This window comes from Lissotriton helveticus, chromosome 2_2 (assembly GCF_964261635.1).
Source record: "Lissotriton helveticus chromosome 2_2, aLisHel1.1, whole genome shotgun sequence".
NCBI lineage: Eukaryota > Metazoa > Chordata > Amphibia > Caudata > Salamandridae > Lissotriton > Lissotriton helveticus.
Window position 1 is genome coordinate 42,142,289 of NC_136060.1, and position 23,256 is coordinate 42,165,544.

The following is a 23,256-nucleotide window of genomic DNA, read 5'->3' on the forward strand; positions in this document are numbered from 1 at the left end:
GTGCAAGGTTCTCGTGAACGTGTTGGGACATATGTTGCCTCTTTGAAAACTCTTTCTCGTACCTGTGATTTTGGAGATTTAGCCGAATCTCTTGTCAGAGATCAACTTGTTCGTTGCACTAACAGCTCTAGGGTTCAAGAGAAATTATTGTCCAAGAACCCCACCTTGAAAGAAGCTGTAGATATAGTAGAGGGTATGGAAAACACCTCAACGTGGGTCAAGGAAATAAGAAAAAATAAAGAAGATGAAGGTCATACTGTGACTGATAATAAGAAAAAATCTTCAGACTCTGTACACATGTTAGATGAAGATGAGTTTGATGGTGAATGTCGTGAAGAAATTGCCAAAGTCAGTGCTGGTTCTAAGGGCAAACCACCTCTAAAGTCTTCACTGCCTCAGAAAAGTTCCTTGGAGAATCGTCCTTCCTTTAAAGAACCTAGTGTGTCTAGGGAACGTGATTTTCGCCAACAGCGTGTTTTTAATAATCAGAAAGTACGTTGTTTTAGATGTGGCAGTTTTTCCCACACTTCCAATTTTCCTCATTGTTTTGCAAAAGACAGTATTTGTAATAACTGTGGCATCAAAGGACATTATGCACGCGTGTGTAGGTCTAGTAAGAAAAAGGACACTAATGACTCTAACTCTGACATTGTACGTACTGTTGTTGTTTCTAGTGTGGAAGGGGATTCAGTTGACACGGAACACATTTTCATGCCGTTCTGTGATATTAGAATTGACAAGTTTGATTTCAAACTCATGGCAGACTCAGGGTCTCCTTTCACCTTGATAGGCAATAAGATTTGGGATGAAACTGTGGGTCTAGATAGTGTCCAACTTCTACCTCCAGATATTTCTCCTATAAGCTATAATAAGTCCAGAATAGAAATCTTAGGATACATTGTGGCCAACATCTCTTTCAAAAGAAAGAGTATCACTGGTAAAGTCTACGTTGCTGTCAGGGGTGACAATCTACTTGGTTGGCGACATCAACATGATTTAGGTATCATTCTTAACCCTGGAGCCGAAGATCCCAAGAACCAAGTCATGTTGAAGGAAGATTTTCTTTCAAGTTTCCTTCCCGCTCAAATAGATTTTGTGGGTGGGACTGACAAATATTTTTCTGACTATCCTAATGTTTTTTCTGATAACTTGGGGTGTTTGAAGGGTTTTGAACACAAGATCATTCTTAAGAAATCTGCCAAACCATGTGTACACAAAGTCAGGAAAGTACCGAACATGATGCTGGAGCCTCTCAAATTTGAGATTGAGAGATTGTTGAGTTTGCGAGTGATTGAAGAGATTGAATCTTCTGAGTGGTTGAGCCCCGTAGTTTTAGCACCCAAGGATGGGGGAAAGTCAATCAGGATGTGTGTAGATTTGCGTGGTTTGAATGAAAGCATCTGGGTGGATCGACAACCTTTGCCCAACATAGCGGAAAGTATTAGCATTTTGAAGGGAGCTAAGATTTTCAGTGTACTTGATCTTTCTTCGGCCTATCACCAGGTTGTTTTACACAAAGATTCAAGGCATTTGACTTCATTTGTCACACCTTTGGGTGCTTACCAATTTCTTAGGATGCCTTTTGGCCTGGCTTCGGCTGCTGCGTGCTTTCAAAGGATAATGAAAATGGTTCTTGGCAGTCTTTCAAATGTTATGTTTTTTCAAGACGACATTTTGGTTCATGGAGTAAATGAGTGTGAGCATGATAGAGTTATGAGATCTGTATTGGATAAACTAAATGTTTGTGGACTCACTGTAAAAAAGGAAAAATGTCGTATTGGTTTGAAATCAGTCACATACTTGGGACATGTTATTTCTGGGAATGGGATTCAACCTAAGTTAGAATTGGCAGAGAGCATCGTGAACGCACCCACACCCGTAGATAAGGAACAAGTCAAGTCCTTCCTAGGAATGGCAGAATTTTATTCCAAATTTGTTAAAAATTTTGCTAGTCTGGTTGAACCAATAAGGTCTCTATTGAAGAAAGGTGTTCAATTTTTGTGGTCTGTTGATTGTGACAAGGCTTTTGATTTAGTAAAAAGAGAAATTGGCAAAATGCCTACTTTGGGTCATTTTGATGCTAAACTTAAGACCATCCTAACTACTGATGCCAGCCTCAAAGGTCTGGGTGCGGTACTTTCTCAAATTGTGAATGGGGAAGAAGTTGTTGTGGCTTTTGCTTCAAGAGCTTTGAGGGAAGCTGAGTTTAACTATTCGTGTATTGAGAGAGAAGCATTAGCAGTATTTTGGTCTGTACTCCACTTTAAGTTCTACTTGTGGGGAATACCGTTCATTGTCAAATCTGATCATCGACCGCTAGTCCAAATTTTTTCTTGTCACCAAAGTGATCATATGACACCTAGGTTAAAAAGATGGAGTGAAGGTTTACAAGAGTATAATTTCAGGGTACAATATATTCCTGGCCAGAATAACAAACCTGCTGATTGTTTATCACGTCTTCCTATCCAAAGTGATTGTATTGATGATGATGTTACAACCTGCATAAATTGGGTGTTGGAGTCTAGCATATCCAAGGAAGAATGGTTTCATAGTGTTGAGATTGATGATGAGTTTCGCTCGTTGAAGACTGTGATCATGAATGGATGGCCAAGATATGATACACTTGAATCTGCTTTGAAGCCTTATTGGACTGTGAAGGATGAATTATCTTTTTTCGGGGGTAATTTTTTGAGAGGTGACAGAATTGTGCCCCCTAGTAGTTTGAGAGACAAGGTAGTAAATCTTGCTCATGAAGGGCATCTGGGTAGAAATCTCACGAAGGCTCGGTTGAGAGAAAGATACTGGTGGCCGGGTATGGACCGAATGGTGGAATCTGTAGTCAAAGATTGTCATTTATGTGCTATTAATGACAAATCACACACCACCAGTCAAGCTCCACTTTCTCCTGTTGAAATTCCAACTGCTGTTTGGACCAAGTTGGGACTAGATATTGCTGGTCCATTTGAACTGATGCCTTCTCATGAGAGATTTGTTGTATTACTCGTGGATTACACTTCCAAGTGGGTGGTGTCAAAGTGCATGGGTGTTGTTAGTTCCAAGACTGTGATTGAATTTTTGAAAGAAGTATTTGTTTCTGAAGGAGTACCTAAGTTTTTACTTACTGACAATGGGGTACAATTCACCTCCAATGAGATGAGTAGTTTTTTTAATGGGTTGGGGATTATACATCAGAAAACGGCTCTTTATTCTCCTCAAGCAAATGGTCTCACTGAGAGAATGAATAGAGTTGTGAAAAGCTGTGCACAGAGGGCTTTAGAGTCCAAGGTTTCTTTCAACAGTGTATTAAGGGAGACATGGTGGGCACATCGCACGACTCCCAATGCTATCATGCAGAGGTCGCCTTTTGAAGCTTTAAGGGGGAGGTTGGCTTGCTCTAAACTCAATCCCGCTTGGCTTCCTGAGAAAAGAGGTGATGACAGCATTGAAAAAGCAGTAAGGAGGAGAGAAGCTTTGACCAACTATCAGCAGAAATATAAACAACGTTATGATGCTAAGATGGTGGTCAAGCTTAGGAAATGGAATGTGGGAGACAGTGTTCTAGTTAAAAAACCGAGATTAGGTCACAAAGGTGTCTCAAATTTTACAGGGCCTTTCAACATTGTCTCCATTAGGAAAAATGTTGTCACATTAGATAATGGTTGCACCTGGAACATGTCCAAGTTAATCAAATGCAATGATATTGAACATCATTTCAATAATAATTCCAGTCTCTCCACTGATCCTGACTCTGATCCTTCTACTAGTTACCACAGGGTTACTTCCAGGAGATCCATACAACTTCCTAAGAAGTTCAATGATTATGTACTGCATTAGCTTAGTTGTTTCCGTGCTAAAGGTTAACCTTTCATGTGTTTTTTCCATTGAAGCTTTATCTTGTTATCGGTAAATCTTTCTTGTGTATTTTCCATTATACTTTACCTTGTTTTCTTTTTATTTCTTTTCACTGTGAATGGGGGATGTGTTATGTTCACTGTATCTTTAAGACTTCTCCTACTTGATTACATCATTTGTTAGAATGTTGACATTCCAATGCTGGGAAGTCAGTTTGCTGATCTTGTGTCCTGTTGATGGCTGTACATTAAAGCTACTCTACTTTTACACCTTCTGGATTGAGTGCTTTTATCACCCACTCTGGATCATTTGACTTTATCTCACTATTGTCCTATATTCCCTCTACTGGGGACCGCTAAACTCATCGAGAGATGTGTCAATACTTTCATAATATCCAATTCATTATTAAATACTTAGCAACTTGGGTTTCATCCTACCCTCATCACTAAAACCGTATTAACAGGCACCAACAATGACATCGGCATGATCTGAGATGGTAGTGGCTCAGCAGCCTACATTCTTGCTCTTTCATCGGATTTTGACTTGGTTTCCCCAGAGGATTCTCTTGGACAGATTTGCCACTTCCAGTACCCAGGAAAATATTTCGGGCTATTTTACATCTTATTTTAAAGGAATGTATGCAGGCAGTTTCCTTTACTTATTTTTGTTCCACCTTTAAAAACGTGACATGTGAAATTCATTGAGCCCTATGCGTTTTAATTTGTATGTAGCTACTTAGGCTGATCTCATCGTCTCTTATGGATTTCGTTTCTACTACAACGCAGATGACATTCAAACATCTTGCGCTTGGAAGGAAGGCAAGATTCCCTCCAGTACCAATTCAAATGCTCCCTGGGCCTAAGAACTGACAAGTCTGGGATCCTGGCTTTTGGCAATCCCTCCCTCTGAACCACTAACTGGTTGCCAGTGTCTTTAGGTGTCTGCCATACTTCAATCTCTAAGGCCTAGTATTTTAATGCCTAACTTTGGAATTTTGCCTTTGCTGCCCAGTTCTTGTAAGAAAACTCTGGCCCAGTCTCTCATTAGCAGCAGGCTAGATTATTGCTTCTTCGTTGCCCTCATATCCATATTTTCTGTTGGCTACAACTGAATCAGAATACGGCAGCCAGACATACTCTAGGTCTTTGTAAATATATCAGGATTTCTTCTCATGTCTCCATACTCCATTGCCTCCCTGTATAGAAACAATGTATTTTTAAAGCTCTTTGCTTCTTTCATAAAGCTGTCCATGACTCCTTGCCTAGGAGCTATGACATATTTGTTCGCTCGGTACTCACCTTCCAGACCTCTCCCTTCAAACTCTTATCATCTTGTAAATATTCCAAAATTCTGGAGAATGCATGCAGAGGACCGTGCCTTCCTATACTGACTGCTTCAGTATGGAAAAATCTACTGCCTGGTCTTCCGACCTGAAACAAATCTTGAAATCTTTCAGACTATTAAAAACTACCTCATCCCGTCTTAATTTGGATTCCTTTTCCTTTCTTGAGAGCACCAGGATACCCTTGGGTAATTGTGCGTATTTATAAAAATTAAATCAAATCAAATTGAACATTTTGCATGCAACCTGGATGTCTTCTCTTCTCTCAAAGCATACCCTAGCTGCATATTTCAAGTGTACCAGTCGTTTGGGGCAAATGACATTGAAAATTGGCAAATATACCTTTAAAAGTACCCAGTATGGGGACAAACAGTTTTATAATAGCATCACTCATTTCGAGAGGGGGGAAGGGTAGGACTTGGAGTCATGTGAAGCTGAACCCTCCATAGCTGAATGTCTTGCAACCACGGAGCCTGCGCGCCCTCGTATAGCGTTGACCTCTTTGTTATGCGCTGTTTGCTGTTCAATAAAAAATAATTTTGGAAAAAAAATACACGAGTTCAATAAAAGTACCCAGTATGGGCACAGTGTAATGAATCTGGCACACTGGCCTGCACATTTAATGCTGAATTTATGATGGATGAAATAAAGTTGGTTGGTGTGGTTTTCCAGGACCCAAAAATAAATACATTTGCCAGCCTTCAGCATGAACATTTCACATTTATGCTTATTCGTAATGTCATTCTGATTATAGTGAAAAGTATATTTTAAGAAAAGACACATCTAGCTTTAAGACTGAAAATGTTAATTTGCATTAGGTAATTCTTTTCCTCAGCATTGTAATAAATCCCAAAGAATAACACCCAGAATGAACATGAAATCAAAGCTGTACTTTTCTTAATTGAAATTAACAATCAATTAAATGATGACTTTTTTTACATTTCACAGTTTCACCGCATGCCAAGTCATCTCTATAGTGACTTAAACGGGGTAATGACGATTCAAGCCAAACCACTCCAACAACGACATGCTGGACTGATCGACAAGACCCTGTAAGTGCTGTGAACTTTCAGACTAACTCTTGGTTCTCCTCCATCTGTATTCAAGTGCTAAACGTGCACGTTTTCTAACTGGGGTTCAAACATGTCGTGTGGCTTTTGTCGAATACTTTCAAATATTTTACGTTGTGTTTTTCACTTGTAAATTCAGAGGGCTCACTTACATAAAGATCTGTACCAGGGCAAACCAATTGAACAAAACATTTTAGTGGTTTTCCGCTGCTTGCTTAAGGAACAGACTAAATTATTGGGGAGAGAGTGTGAGCTAACGGCTATGGCGGTCGATCTCTGCAATGACGCTCAACATCAGGCGCGCAACGCCCATTGACTCAAAGGGCTTCAGTCCCCCCCGTCGTGTGTGTCAGCCTGGGTGAGACAGCTTCCCGGGCATACACTCAGACAGTTTTTGAGCTCCTGTAGGCTGGCTGGCTGGTCTGGTGTCCGTCTTACTGCAGCCGCACCAGAGTACTTCCCAGGTCTTTCACCACTTGTGTGCTCAGTCACGGGCGGCGTGTGCTCATGATGGCGTGGAGCCACCATGCCGCTCCACCCACGCAGCACTAATTCCCTGCCTGTGCGGGCGAATAAGTGAGTGGGTGGGATCATGACGGCACCACGCCGTCATGAGCACACGCCGCCCGTGACTCATGACGGCGTGGAGCGTCATTAGTACCGTAGCACTGCGCTCACCCCCTAACCACACCCGCGCCACGGCAAAATTCACGGCACAGGGAAGGGGTTAAAAGACCATTTAAATGCTAACATGGCTTTGCTGTTTTAAACCCCTTCTTAGAGCCCCTGCATCTCCACTCTGCCTATTATTGAAGAATCAGCCCCCCCTGAAATTTTTAGTAGCCCCCCCCCCCCCAACATTTGGCTCTAGTTGCGCCTCTGCTCAACATCCCGTGATTCTGGGCAAATCACTTTGTTATATCCTGCTTTTGTAATCATATGTATTCCAGTTTACCTTTCTCCTAGCTGCTCAGCCAGTGTGAGTGTTGATAGTGGAATGTTGGTGTGACTATGATGCTTGGAATGCCTGGGTGCCTGTGTGGATGAGTGGTGACAGTTGGAAGATGGGCTGAGCAGCAGGCAAGCTGCTCCTGGAGGGGCTGGCTTATTGGGATCACCAGGCTTATGGACTGAAGTACATAATTACATTCTTGCAACTTGTAGTTAATAAAGAAATTCTTAAAATACAACTGGGTTACTTCTGGTAAGATACAGCACACTTAATCTCCCAGTGCATAACAAAAATAAATGTGTCATTGTGTAACGTAACTGTTGCTCATGTAAAGAGTTCTGATACCTTCGGGTCGTGTTTGCGCTATATAAAACCCTGTGGGGAAAAAGTAATTTTGCTTTACTTTTAATAAGTCAGGGTGACTAAGTTGAGAGAAAAAACGCTTCACCCTATTAAATATTATGTAAGCAAAGAACAATAACATTTTGCACTTTGTTTTCTGCATTTTTTTTAAACCACAACCATAAACGGTGTACATTTCTATTCTACCCCTAAACTATATTTAGTAAGGCATGGGTGCTTGGATGGTATGCACATCGGTACTTCTCCCGCCCATTATTGAAGCATTCGATAATTCATACATCTTAGTTTTAACCTATAAGGCAGCCGTCCAGCAGAAAGCATGGAGAAGCATTATCTTAAAATTATATCAAAAAGACCTGGTGTAATAAAAAGCAATATCAATGCGTTATCCTTAAGGATCGCCCAGTACTGCTCCAGGTTAGGAAAGAGCTGAAGACACAGCTCTTTAAAGGATATTCCTTCACGATGCAGTAACAGTCCCTTCTGCTTCCAGCCACCTTTCCTATCAGTTGTTGACTTTCACTTTGTATAGCTCTCAACTACCTTTTTGCTAGGTTAGCGCTATTGAAACGTTTAAATCCCTTCCAGGGTTAATCATTACTTGGCGACTCAGTAGTTATGGAGTGGGAAAATACCGGAATTGTGATTTCTGGGGGAATAGCATGTGGAAATCAGTATTCCACCAAAGGACTTCTGCTTGCAGAAGGTGTGATCTCTGGGTGGAATACCACAGAGCAACGGGGATCCCACAAAACTCCTAATTCATAAGAGTCTGGTAAATATTGTTTCTGGGCTCTTCACAGTTCACAGTTCACGGGCCACATGTAATGAGGGCCTTGGACTTTTATCTGCTGTAAAATTATGCGGGGTAATTAACATAGTTATTTGCATGAACTTTAATTACTTGCTATTAAAAAGTCAACAGGGTATGCCTGTGTGCATTACTTGTGACGTTGAGTAATTGGCCAATGTATGCGTGATTGGTGGACATTTGAGTGTGTGGACAGCAAATGTATTACGCACATGCAGCTTTTAAATGAGTTAAAAAAAATAATCAGGGGAGTGTTAGGTAACGGACCATGTAAATACAATTTAAGTCACATTACTGCCTGCAAAGCAGTTATTTTCTTGCTGTTTATAAATAGTGTGGCATTTGCTTCTCCACATGTATCTATACAGTAAATCTACAGCAGATTTGATCCAGAAAAGCGGTGCACAATGTTTTGGGAAAGTGCACAAATCTGTGTAATTTTCAAAGGATGGGTGTAGGAAGGAGTATCCTGTTCAATAACAATATTTTCAATTGAGCTAAACAAAACATTGTTACAGAATGCATCATTTTCAGTTCCTAACGAGTTGTACACCACACACGAGTTAAATTACTGTACAAATTGTACAGCTTCAACTTAAAGCCCCCTGTTATGAGCAGCCTGGTAATAGCGGCTAGTTAAACTGCTAGGAGAACTACCATTGCCACACTGGTTTGACCCCAAGTGCTTTTAACAGCGAATCAGAATCTGACTACATCAGAGGTGAATGACTTGAGGTTCCACTCTTTTTCACACTGTTTTCAAGGCAGATTCCTCCAGGTAGTGCATGTACGAATTTTTTGGGTGGCACAAACCTTGGGTGTGAGCATAATTTGTTTACAACTCAGATTCCAAAATTGTGTGCAAACATGATTTGTGCCCCATTTTATATTATTGGTAGTTCGGACTGGACTGTTCCCACGAGGCACAGGGTCAGAGCTGATTTGCATATAGCCAGTGTCTAACCCAGGGTGGTGTGGAGTGCAACAAAACTATGGATTTAGGCCCAGATCCTTGTACTGGGGTGAATGTATGACATTGTTCTACATTCTGTCCATCAACTGTGTTTTTTGCAATTTTCACCCCGAGTTGGCTGGGTATGCTCAGACGTGAGTCCCAGGCTCTCCACACCACTGAAGTCAAGCTATCCAGGCTGATGAAGGCTGATAGCCAGAAACCGGTCCTTGGATGCTTGATTCCGGTCTGGGAAAGACATGGCTTGGTAGTTCGGACTGGACTGTTCCCGTGAGGCACAGGGTCAGAGCTGATTTGCATATAGCCAGTGTCCAACCCAGGGTGGTGTGGAGTGCAAAAAAACGATGGATTTAGGCCCAGATCCTTGTACTGGGGTGAATGTATGACATTGTTCTACATTCTGTCCATCAACTGTGTTTTTTCCAATTTTCACCCCGTGTGGGTTGGGTATGCTCAGACGTGAGTCCCAGGCTCTCCACACCACTGGAGTCAAGCTATCCAGGCTGATGAAGGCTGATAGCCAGAAACCGGTCCTTGGATGCTTGATTCCGGTCTGGGAAAGACATGGCTTGGTAGTTCGGACTGGACTGTTCCCATGAGGCACAGGGTCAGAGCTGATTTGCATATAGCCAGTGTCTAACCCAGGGTGGTGTGGAGTGCAAAAAAACGATGGATTTAGGCCCAGATCCTTGTACTGGGGTGAATGTATGACATTGTTCTACATTCTGTCCATCAACTGTGTTTTTTGCAATTTTCACCCCGAATGGGCTGGGTATGCTCAGACGTGAGTCCCAGGCTCTCCACACCACTGGAGTCAAGCTATCCAGGCTGATGAAGGCTGATAGCCAGAAACCGGTCCTTGTATGCTTGATTCCGGTCTGGGAAAGACATGGCTTGGTAGTTCGGACTGGACTGTTCCCATGAGGCACAGGGTCAGAGCTGATTTGCATATAGCCAGTGTCTAACCCAGGGTGGTGTGGAGTGCAAAAAAACGATGGATTTAGGCCCAGATCCTTGTACTGGGGTGAATGTATGACATTGTTCTACATTCTGTCCATCAACTGTGTTTTTTGCAATTTTCACCCCGAGTGGGCTGGGTATGCTCAGACGTGAGTCCCAGGCTCTCCACACCACTGGAGTCAAGCTATCCAGGCTGATGAAGGCTGATAGCCAGAAACCAGTCTTTGGATGCTTGATTCCGGTCTGGGAAAGACATGGCTTGGTAGTTCGGACTGGACTGTTCCCATGAGGCACAGGGTCAGAGCTGATTTGCATATAGCCAGTGTCTAACCCAGGGTGGTGTGGAGTGCAAAAAAACAATGGATTTAGGCCTAGATCCTTGTACTGGGGTGAATGTATGACATTGTTCTACATTCTGTCTATCAACTGTGTTTTTTGCAATTTTCACCCCGAGTGGGCTGGGTATGCTCAGACGTGAGTCCCAGGCTCTCCACACCACTGGAGTCAAGCTATCCAGGCTGATGAAGGCTGATAGCCAGAAACCGGTCCTTGGATGCTTGATTCCGGTCTGGGAAAGACATGGCTTGGTAGTTCGGACTGGACTGTTCCCATGAGGCACAGGGTCAGAGCTGATTTGCATATAGCCAGTGTCTAACCCAGGGTGGTGTGGAGTGCAAAAAAACGATGGATTTAGGCCCAGATCCTTGTACTGGGGTGAATGTATGACATTGTCCTACATTCTGTCCATCAACTGTGTTTTTTGCAATTTTCACCCCGAGTGGGCTGGGTATGCTCAGACGTGAGTCCCAGGCTCTCCACACCACTGGAGTCAAGCTATCCAGGCTGATGAAGGCTGATAGCCAGGAACCGGTCCTTGGATGCTTGATTCCGGTCTGGGAAAGACATGGCTTGGTAGTTCGGACAGGACTGTTCCCATGAGGCACAGGGTCAGAGCTGATTTGCATATAGCCAGTGTCTAACCCAGGGTGGTGTGGAGTGCAAAAAAACAATGGATTTAGGCCCAGATCCTTGTACTGGGGTGAATGTATGACATTGTTCTACATTCTGTCCATCAACTGTGTTTTTTGCCATTTTATATTAAGCACAGGATTTAGAATTAGCACAATAATGTTCTCCATTTGTGAAATGAATCCCAAATGAAATGGCTCACAAAGTTATTTTCAGTCCACAAGATATACAAATACCAGCATTTTCTGCTCCAGAGCAACCAATTCTAGAATTGTGGAATATCACCCTTATGAATGGATTACTGTATTTCCAGGAATAGATGTTATAAATATACAGTCAAAACAAACATGAAGGCCAGATAGGTTTGATATTTTAGCATACAGTCTAATTAGTATTTTATTACCATGGCCAATTAATAACTGAGATAGATTGAGAATAAAATCTTAGGGATTGGCTAACCATCAATCTGGGAAATCTGTGAGAAATTAGTTGATTTAATGTTATTGGTTATATTTCTTTCTGCATTTAAATATTTTCCCATGTTTGCTCTTATAATGTTTTATCCCTTTTCATCTCCACTGTCCCACATCTTTGCTTGTGTAGGAAAGTGCACTTTTTTGACATGGTCACCCAGATTTTTGCCTGGTATTTGTTTGACAGAAGTGCAATGGGTTCTTGCTATCCAGGTCACCAGTGCCAGATCTCTTTCCCTATAATTGTACAATTGATCCCCCAATTGGCAATATCTTTAGCACTGTTACCCCTGCTACCTGGGCAAGGAGACTAAAGAAGGTCTGGAATGGCTGCAACGTGTATTTTGCCACCCTAAGGGACCCTCACCACTCTAATGCAAACTGCCACTGCAGGCTGCGTGACATAGTGCAGAGTGCAGAGAAAAGTGAAGACATGATATGGCATACCTCCTGTGTGTCATGCCTGCAGACACTGCATGTAATATAAGTAAGTTACCCCTACAGTAAGCCTTACAGCCCTAAGGCAGAGTGCATTACATTACATGCAAGGACATATCTACATGAGCAGATATACCCCTGAGATGTCCATGTTGATTCTTGGACATTGCTAGTGAACAGGGAAACCATCTTGAGTATATGTAATGGGCACTGGTGAGTACAAGTTCCCCAGCTACATGATGGCTTCACTGAAACTAAAGCTGCTTGGTATCAAACATCTTGTACTAATAACCCCACATTGAGTCCAGTGATTGACTTACTAAAACATGCACCCAAGGGGGACCTTAGAGGTGCCCCCTGCAAAGCTACCAACCTCTTGGGTACTGACTTACTAGTGTGGACCAGCGTGCCACCACAAACAGTTTTCTGACCCCCTAAAGGGGAGATCCCACATTCTGAGGGCAGAAACAGTGTCTGCTCTGCCCAGAGGTGTTATCACTTCCTCCAAGCATGAAGACTAAGCAATCAGCATATCAAGACAGGAGGCTTCAAAGGCCTCGGCTGCCTTTGATTTGAGACCTAGGCTTCCCGCAGACAGGAGAAATGCTACCTCCAGCCCGGACCCATTTGGCACCAGGACAGGCAGGAATGTTAGCTAATCAGAAGGCATGTCTACTATCAGGCTAGATCCACCTCTAAGGTGGGCAACCTGATGTAAAAACAAAAACTAGAATTCCACTATCTTGGTTTTTGGTGGAATTAGGTGCACTGGGTCAGGGTTATGCCCACTTCCCACAGGAAGTGGTCATATACGGCGTGTACTCAACCTAAAGGTAAGCAGCCCATTGGCTACTACCAGTCACTCCCCTTAACGCATCTTCATTGAGTATTTAGGAGGCACCCCTGGTGCCAGGAACTTGGATCCAATGGATTCAGAAGAATAGGATAAAGAAGAGCCGCGAGAAAACAAGAACTGAAGACTGCTGTGGACGTTTGGTACCAAACTCTGCCTGCCTGCACCAGTCTTGGCAATCGTGTCCAAGTGACTTGCCCTGTAGCTGAGCATCCGCCAAGAAGCCCGGTAGATTACCAGGTGTTGGACTTGGCCCTTTTTGCAGAGTCATCCCTGAACTTTTTGCCTCCCTCCTGTAATTTTTCTGACCTGTTGTTGGCTGTTTTATGAATCTGGGCACTTTACCACTGCTGATCAGTGCTAAAGTGCATATGCTCTCTATTGTAAATTGATGTATGGATTAGTGACTCCATGATTGGATTATTAGATTTACTGGTCAGACCCTAGTACAGTGCACCATGGGTGCCCAGGGCTTGTAAATCAAATGCTGCTAGTGGGCTTGCAGCACTGGTTGTGCCACCCACAGAAGCAGCTTGTAAAGTGTGTCTCAGGCCTGCAATTGCAGAGCCTGTGTGCAGTCTGTGACTGCCATGCTGACTGGGCAAGTGCACCCACTTGCCAGTCCCTAAACCTTCCCTTTTCTGCATATTAGTCACTCCTATGGTAGGCCCAAGGGCAAGGTGCATTGTAGGTAAAAGGTAGGACAAGCCCTGATGTGTGTGGCATGTCCTAATAGTGAATTACAGCCATTTTCGTTGTTTTTCACTATTGCAAGGCTATCTGTTCCCCATAGGCCAGAATGGGCAGTTTGATTATTACATCTTATAATCCTACCTGACTCAGGGAACTAGGTAGAAATGCAAGTTTAGTATGCCTGAACTCAGAACGATGAAATGCATCTTTTAGTGAAGTTGGTTTTAACATTCTGTGTTTGAAAATACCACTTTTAGAAAGTAGATATTTTCTTGTCTAACCATCCAAGCCTGCCTCTGCTGATTGAGTATTCCTTGTCTGGAGTTTGAATGACATGGGCTGGGGGATTCCAGGAGACAGGGTGAGTCAGCACAGGGCTGAATAGAGAGATCTTCATGCAGATGGGAGGGAGGAGTTGCACCTGGGACCTGAATAGGGCTGTGCCTTCCCTCCACGATGCGGGCTCCACCTCTTGCGGTGCGTCTGATGTCCCTGCCCTGCACTGTGAAAGGAAAGAAGGAGTCATGTAAACAGGGTGCTCCAGGACTGACCAGAACTGGTTTGGACTAGGCAAAGGCCTCTCTGCCTTCAGAGAACAAAGATAAACTGTGTATAAAAAGGGGGACCCAGACACCAGAATTTTAGATCACTTTTGGGAAACAAGAAGAAACCTTTGCTGAGGAGAAGAACCAGAGAGACTGAGGAGAGACTATCCCTAAGCTCAAGTGCCGCTTGGGGGATTGGCCTGCAGTGGTTGCCTGACTGCCAAAGAAAGGAGAGAGGAACTTTGTGTGTACTTTCATCAACTTGTGAAGGATCTCTAAGGTCTTGAAAAAGAGCTTGCCTCCTGCTGAAGTCTCAGGGACAACAGACTTCACCCACGAGCTCCCCAAGGGTAATTTGGAAGTGCCTGCAGTTGTGTTGGGCTTCATGAGGGAATGCATGTCGCAAGGAGCTGGGAGCGCGACTCACAAAGAAGAAGCATGTCACCGCCGCAGCTGCTGTAGTTGCATCACCGGAGAAGAGGATCGACGTCGCATCAGACGCCGCTGCAGCTGTCACATCTTGGTCGAAGCTCCTCTCATCGACGGAGAAGAGGATCACCATTGCACCAGACGTCGCCGCATCACAGGGAAGCGTGTCGCAGGGCCTGTCGTGGCTCAGAAGAATCGTTGAGTCGCCGCACGACCATCGCGCGTGGACGCATCATGCCGCATCAAGAAGAAGACGCCAACTTTGTTTCTTTGCAACGGATCTTCATCGCATCACGGCGCTGCTGGTCACATCACCACGGAAGCGCAGTAAGAAAACTACGCATCACCTCCCCTCGCAGAGAAGAACCGACGCATACCCTACACATCAGTAGGGACCCGACTCATCACCGTTCTTGCGTGTAAGGAACCGACGCATCACCTTCCCTGCAACACTTTCGTTGTATAGCGTTACACATCCTAAGGTACATGGAACTCAAAGTGTCGCATTTTACATCTTGAGAGAACTGAGCTATTTCTACCATTGTTAAGTACAGTATTGTGGAATTTTTGTCATTGTGGTCTTGTGTTAAGTCTTTATAAAAATACTTCTTTTTATACTACAACTTGTGTGGTGTCCATCTGTAGTGTTGTCACCGGGTTACTGTATGTGTTCACAAATGCTTTACACACTGCCTCTGAGATAAGCCTGCCTGCTCATGCCAAGTTACCAAGGGAGTGAGGAGGGGTTATTTTAGGAGTGTACCCCTTATCCTGACTAGACACAAGGGTCCCTATTTGTAAAAGGTTCCTACCTCTGCCAACTACAGACCCCCAAATCCAACACCAGCCCCTCCCAATTGCCAGCAATTTCCCTTGGAGAAGAGGAGCTACTCGTCTGCAGGCCCTGAAGAAGTAGAGTCCAGTACTGCATGTTGCTGCTCCCCGGCCAGTCTGACACAGCCGCCACCCTGGAAGAGGTACCGTGCTCCTGAAAGTCAGATCTTTCCCCCCATGGACCAACCGGAGCAGCACTGCACAAATACCCCGGGCACCAGAACCATTGCTGCAATCAAGGCTTGTTTAAGTCGAGTTAGAACTCTGACAGCACTGAGACCGAGCAGCTGTCGAGGGATGTAGCAACATAGAGACCAATTTCCAGTGTGGTCCAGCTGCCCTGATTTCTGCACCCTCAACAGGCGAGACCTACAACCACTAGGGCCTTGGACAAACAGAACTCACCCACTCTTCACCGGAGAGTCCCACCCCGGGTACACAAACGCCAGCTGTGCCCCCTTGCTCCCAGGACCCTTGTAACCCAAGCCCCCCAGCGGGAGCTCCCGGACTTGTCCCCCTCTGCAGCCTGTTTTTAGGTGCCCCCCTTTTCTCCACCAACATAGCTCGAAAAGCTACCAACCCGTTCGCACCTCTGCACCCCAATGCCCCAGGACAGGTAACGAGTGACTACTAATGGTACTTTAGACTCATGGCCCCCTGCAGCCCCGAAGGAGACCCCTAGAAACTGACCGTAAATAACTGTATGCAATATATGCTTTTTGTTCTGTTGAAAAGCATTGGTGTGCAAAGATGCATTTAAGTGAACATTTTACTGTCCTATAAAAATCGATATTTAAAAAAGTACTTACTTGATAGCGAAGTTCTTGGTATGAAAATGTACATAAAAGTATGACTTATTATCTCTTAAGTGGTCTTGGATTTATTCTTGAGTGTGAGTCTCATTTATTGCCTCTGTGAGTACAACAAATGCTTAGCACTATCCTCTGAAAAGCCTAAACTGCTCACCAACACTACCACAAGTGAGCATTTAGTGTTCTTATTTTTGCCTCTGTAAACCATTAAGGGTTGCCTGGACTCTTTGCACAGTGTACCTCGTTTTGGTCCACTATATAGAGAGCCAGTTTCCTACATCTTGTCGGTATTTTGGGGGAGTAAACAGCATTACTACGACTCTTGTTCATGTGTGCACCACCCTGTAAACACAATTTTGTAAGTTTAGAGAATAGCACATGTCTACCAGCCAACTCGATTTTTTTAGAATATAGCTATACATATTGATTCCCAGTATCTGTTGAGCATGTTTTCATGTCGTCAGCGACTAAAAAGATATATGTTTTTGTATTTAAGTGAGCAAGATGATAAACAGCTCTGTACTGGCTCTAGTATTTCCACTGCGAGGAATCGTCTTGGACGAACTGTGGACAACAGCCTTCTCTCAACATCTCGTGCTCCTCCAGTGTCTTCCAGAAAAACTCCAGCACTGCGCCGGCTGCCATCTCTCACCTCAGACCCACTAAGATCAAAGACCCCCAATGTTTACAGCGATGAAGTGTTAAGGGGCACAAAACTGTGAGCCATGACCATTTATCATCACATTGAAAGTAACGTGCTGTCTTCAAAGATAGGTCTATTACAATAATTTAACAGGACTTACTGTATGAAATCATGTTGACTTCTTGTATATGGAATGTACAGATGGCATTTTGCCTTGTTTGGTTGCTGAATTGTCATAAACTTGCATGAAGGGCCTCCATCTTTGACTGATTTTACAATCACAGGACACAAATTTTGAAACGTAGCCCACATATCATTGTTCTGAAATAGTTTTAGTAAAATACCCCATGAAGGTTAGTGCAAGGATTGGAAGTCTTTCATTTCAAAATTGATGATTCTAATGGGATCTGCTTTTCACTATCAGTCATGGTAATTTAGCAAACAGCAGACACAGTACACCTCGTTTTCCACATGCCTTCTAGTCGAGAATCACCTTACTTTAAATGTCATTGTTCGAAGTGCCTACTTCATTAAAAAAACTCACAAAACAGCTCTTTTTAAAGACACACTTTTTGAATACGGAAGGCCAGTGAGTTAAAGACTATTAGGAAGTTCCTTGCTAGGCAAGTCCTGACACAAATGCACGAGTATCATCTGCTGGATTCCATTAAGCTATGTTTCTTTCGACCTGGGCCCATGATGACTCATCAGGGCTGTGCGTCTGGATCAATACATTTCTCTGTTGGTCCATCGTGAGCCTTGGACATGATGAATGATCTCATGCTGTTAATGAGTCATGCAGATACAGGCAACACCTTGACCAGGATTAGTCATGCGGATACAGACAGCACCTTAACAGTGTCAGATTGACCAAGGCTATGAAAGGATAACATATCTTAGTGAGTTGAGCAATTGCTATTTTAATCCTGGTATGGTTGACTCAGCCTTTCGCTCTTCTGAGGAAGATGAGAGCGAGATTAAATTAGTAGCAATTTTGATTGGCAAATAATATTTGTATATACAAGTTGTTGTTTATAAAGTCGTATGGCAAATGTACCATAAGATAGCATATTATTATTCTTTTTATTGCAACTGATAACATTACCAACAACAACATAGAGTATGATTGTGGTTAATAAATATTACTATTATCGTTAATGGTTTGGATTCTTTCTTACTGATTGGTAGGATACGCAAACTGAATGCTAACTAGTTTTAGTGTATGTCCCTTCACAGTTTTAAACTCTCCCTAGTACTCTTTACCACATATCTACACCTTTACTTATTCTCCTCGAAGGATTTTATGATAACCCGAATCCTACTTTGATGATGTCTAGTTATGCCTTCATGTTAACATCCTTTCTTTTCATAACACACGTTTGGCAGGGTCAAGATAGATTTACCTCAATGCAAAAAACATATATTCTTTGACTTTGCTCAATTCAAAATGTGTTGCACACTTTAACTCACTCTTGAAGATCCCCCTGTACCCTGCATACCGATGCAGGTCTCTGTTAGAAATCTATGTGTTTTACTAGCTGAAAATACACTTTTAGAACCCCGAGTCATAGCTGTAACAATCAATTTCTTTTTCATCTACTCTGACTGGTTGAGAACAGTCTTCCCATTTATGCACAACACATTGTAAAAGTTAGCTCAGATGAGTGTTCTTTGTGAGATTCGCTGGTTTGTATCAGTTTCTAGCAATCTCTAACAATCAAATCAAATTCCTAGAATATCAAGCTAAAAGTGCCTAGATCTAAAAGTGCTAATTGGCTGGTTTTTCTCTTTTCATCAAATATGGATGTCAGCTTAGAGCTAATGGTTCCATGAATTGCAATCTCCTCTTTGATGCCTCAACCAGAAACTAGATTCTAATGTAAGATTTTGCTGAAAAAACATTTGTTTGAGAGCACCCGCATTTTTGCCTGATATATCTGTCTGATCACCACAGCATCTAGAGATAGTTTGCTCAGCACAGCTGTCCTATTAATGTAATGCACATTTCATTACATTTTATTACATTTCATTACATTTATTCATTACATTTCATTATTCTGATAATTGTTAGAAGGTAAGCTCCCTGTACATCCATAAGTTACTAAACATTAGAAGGTGTCCTTTTTTTTGTTGAAAAGGTTCTCATGCATTGTTGATTCTGCATTTGAAAGCAACTGCTTTCTGTCTTGAGCAACTAAGTGCACACTGAAATGTTATATTCCATAGTAGAATGCTCCAGTGAAACATGACAAAAGATAGTCATGAACGAGTAAGGTTACACCTGTCCATGTATGCAATGTTTGTATTTGAATAGCTAATATGGACTGTTTGTCCAAGTGAGAGCACAATAAGTACAGACATGATTAGCAATGCTTTGTATTTGGCCTGTTTTGTCAACTTGTTTTTATTAATTTTAGTTGCACTGGTTTGGATCGTTTGTCCTCACCATCCATCCCAACGTCCCGCAACAAGTTACCACCAATCAACGTGGAGACAGTGGAACACCATCTCACAGTGCCAGGGGCATGGCCTTCTTCAGTAAGAGTTGTATTTTTATTAAAATAACACATGCAGAAGAATTGCTGAAAATGAACAATTTTGGTAGAGTGCTGGTGTTTTATAAAGGTGGTCTCATGGAGTCCATTATTCAACGTCCGATTGTAACACAGAAGAAAGCATTTTTTCTGTTTATTAAACAGTTCCGTAATACACAATTGTAAACAATTACAGATATGGCATAGTCTGGCGCTTGTGGACAGACGGAACATTACAGTCTCAATCAACAATTAATTCACATTATCTTACCCCAGTCGCACTGGATGTAGACACCCGTATGTCAAACCCCTCCTGCACCCTTAAGTTTTGTATTTCTTCCATGGGATCCCGATCTTTCCCCATTTTGTGGGATACCTTCTGCTCTGTTAAACTACTTTCTCAGCTCGCTGAAACCAATCTAGATCTTGTTTCCAGTCTCTGGAAACAAGATCTAGATTGATGTCTAGCCACTCCCAATGCTAGCATTAACCAGGTCTTGGTGTGCTTAAGCCAAGTTATTTCTCCGGTCACTCCCAATAGGTGCCAGCGTGCTTGCGATGGGAATTGAAGACCCACTTCTATAGTCATTATCCGGGCTACTCCAGTACAGTAACTCTGAATTTTTGTGCAGGCCCATAGAATGTGGAAAAAGGTGCCCAACTCCCTGCAGCCCCTAGCGCATTGGCCAGAGTCACATCGGCCCAGTTGATGTTGGAGTGTCTGGGAGGTGTACGACCTATGGAGGATTCAGAGTTGGATCAGTCTGAACCATGCTCGTAGAGCACTTTCTCTAGGGCTCTGTATGACCTCAGCCCAGTCGTCGTCCTCCAGTAGTTCCACATCTGTCTCCCATGCCTCCCTCAGGGGGCCCATAGGATCCGGTAAGTTATTCATTATCTTCCGATATGTGAGAGAGATGGCGTTGTCTACTAGCGGGTCAAGTAGCAATCTGTCTTCTTATGGGTACCAGTCAGGAAACAGTTCTCCCTCCGGTATGTGGCACTGTAGGGCATGTCTCAACGGCAGATAACAAAACTGTTATCTGTCAGCCATCTGATATTCTATCTGCAGGTCTTCAAATGTAATCATTAACCCCTTCCTCCAAACCTCTCCAAGGTGGTCTATCTCGTTAAGGTCCAACCTGCTAGGCGCCCTACTTCATCCAGCAGATCACAGTCCCAAGGTGGGCTTTGTTCCATCAGTTTGGTCTCCCACCCCAGTATTTTTGTGGCCGTTCCCCATGCCGGTATCACCGTCCGTGTGTGCACAGGAGGAAGTTTTATGTAGCCCCCGCGATACAATGCAGCTGGGTAACCTCTATTTGCCATGGTGTGTCGGTCCACCTGTTGCGCTGGTACGGTGTAGGGTGCAAAGGCCCAACCATTGATATTAATGAGCTGGGACACCACATAATTCCTGACGTCTGGAACCACCAGTTCACCCTCATAGACCCCGCTGCAACTTACGCAATGCAATACGTGGGTTGCCCCCCTCCCATAACAGGGTGCGTAGCTCCCCGTCAATCGCCCGGAAGAACGTATTCGAGATCAGATATGGAGTATTCTGGAACACATATAACAATCGAGGGAGGGCCATCCTCTTGAACAAGACCATGAGGGTGACCGGGAGCCTCCTTCAATGGTTCACATCTCCTCATAGCCCCTCCAATTGGGAGTGTAAATTCAATGCTAGGAAGTTCTCCTCTGACTTGGTTATCCAAATCCGAAGGTATTTGAATTCATCTTTCTGTGTCAAGGCCACACAGGCTGATGTAAGTGGCGCAATCTCTCTAGCCAGGGGAAAACCTAATTATTTATCCCAATTTATTTGGTTGCCTGAATAGCTGCCAAAAGTTCAGAAGATGTGGATGAGTCTATGGGACTTCTGGCAAGGCTTATGTGCATAGAGCAGAATATCATCCGCGTACAGGGAAATACGTTCCTGCCAGCCTCTCCCGATGTCAATACCATGGACGAGAGGTTCACTGCACCCCATGCTGTGGGCGGTTTAAGTGCCATTGCGAAAAACAGAGAGTGGGCACCCCGTTTCTGTGCCCCTAGGTAGTGCAAATGGCCTGGATTATTGTCTGTTCACACAGACTCTTGCCAACGGATCAGAGTACAGGAGACGGACCCAGGCACAAAACTTTGATCCAAAGCCCTGCCTCGATAGCACCAGAAACAGGTACGGCCATTCAATTCTGTTGAATACCAAACGAGCATCTAACGAAAGTACTGCGTCAGCCTCAGTCAGGTGGGTCGTAGTTACATGCATGACTCCATACAGGTGTCGGAGGTTCAGCCCGGTGCTCCCATGTGGCATGAACCCAGATTGGTCTGGGTGGATTATCGTGGAGATAACGAGATGTAGCCAATTAGCCAGCACCTTGGCCTTGAAATTAAGTATGGTAATGGGTCTAAAGGAGCTGCATGGCTCTGGGGGTCTACCTTTCTCTGTAATAAACACCATTGTGTCCATTCTTAAGTCTTCTGTCAGCCTCTCCTCTTCCTGACCAGTGTGGAACATATTTTACATTGGTTGGGCCACTGTTTCCGCTATACATTTATATAATTCAGTAGGCAATCCGTTTGGACCTGGCGCCTTTCCGGATTGTAAGTCCCTAATGGCCTCTGCAATCTCCTCCATTGTCAGGTCCCGGTCAATAGCTTCCTTGTAATCTTCTGAAAGTTCTGGCAGAGAAATGTCCTTGAACAGGTCGACACTGTCATCTCCTGTCCTACTAGAGGCTAACTTGTATAATTCCTCATAATAAGTTGCAAAGGACTCGACTATGGCTGCTCCAGACCGGCACGGGGGCCATCTGGCACCCGGAGCGCCAGCACCCAACTCCAGTCCCTCTCCCTCCTCTCCAGCCACGTCATCAGTTTGTTGGCCTTGTCACCCAGGTCTTATAGGTGTCTCTGTATGGCAACCGCATGTAAGTGGGCCGCATCTTCCTCCAAGTCTCTAAGTACCCTCTGTTGGAGGCACAACCTGTGCCCCAGGGCAGGGTCCATTGTCCCCTCTCGCCCCAACTGTTTCTCCGTGGCGGTAAATACGTGTTCCAGTGCGATGCACCAGGAGTGCCATTCCTTCCTCTTACCCCTAACCGCCACCTGGGCGTAGCTCCCTGCTACCAGTTCATATGCCTCCCACGGTTTGCATTGCGATCTTACAGAGGACCGCTGCTTGGTGGTAGAGTATAGTCTTGGGCTGGACCTCGGAGGCTTACCTCAACTGGGGAGTGCTCCGATATACCCCTCGCTTTATGTTGTGTGTCACAAAATTGCCCCTCATGTATGTACTGTGTGAAAATGTAGTCCAGTCGAGACCCATTGCCATGTATTGCCTAGTGGTCGGATTTTATACTCGCCACAAATCCATGAGCCCCAGGGCCTCCACGAATACCGCAGTGGCTGTGGGTCAGCGGCCGGAGAGAAGCCATAGTCCTATCAAGATCTGGGGACATTGTAGCATTCATGACCCCACCCGTTATTTGGATTGCTGAGGCCATATCAAGCAGCAGTCTGCTTAGTTCCGGGAGAGTTTCAGTATGTAGTTTCAAGGGTATGTAGGTGGGGCATAAGTTGAGAGCCTGACCCTCCCACGTCCCAGACAGCCCAAGGGGTTTTTCCAAGTGCGACACAGCAGGAAGGGTACCATATTGTTGGCTAGGATCACCACTCCTCTAGAGCCTGATGTAAATCCT

At 44.0% G+C, this 23,256-nt stretch overlaps 1 protein-coding gene across 1 annotated transcript in view; it reads left to right on the top strand.

Moving 5' to 3' along the window:
* LOC144821265 (protein FAM149A-like) overlaps positions 1-23,256 on the top strand; it is a 212,666-nt gene that overhangs the window by 158,531 nt on the left and 30,879 nt on the right. Inside the window, exons 9-11 of the mRNA XM_078678089.1 lie at positions 6,143-6,246; positions 16,866-17,087; positions 19,430-19,550. Of these exons, the coding sequence (XP_078534215.1) occupies positions 6,143-6,246; positions 16,866-17,087; positions 19,430-19,550 (447 nt within the window). The remainder of the gene's footprint in view (positions 1-6,142; positions 6,247-16,865; positions 17,088-19,429; positions 19,551-23,256) is intronic.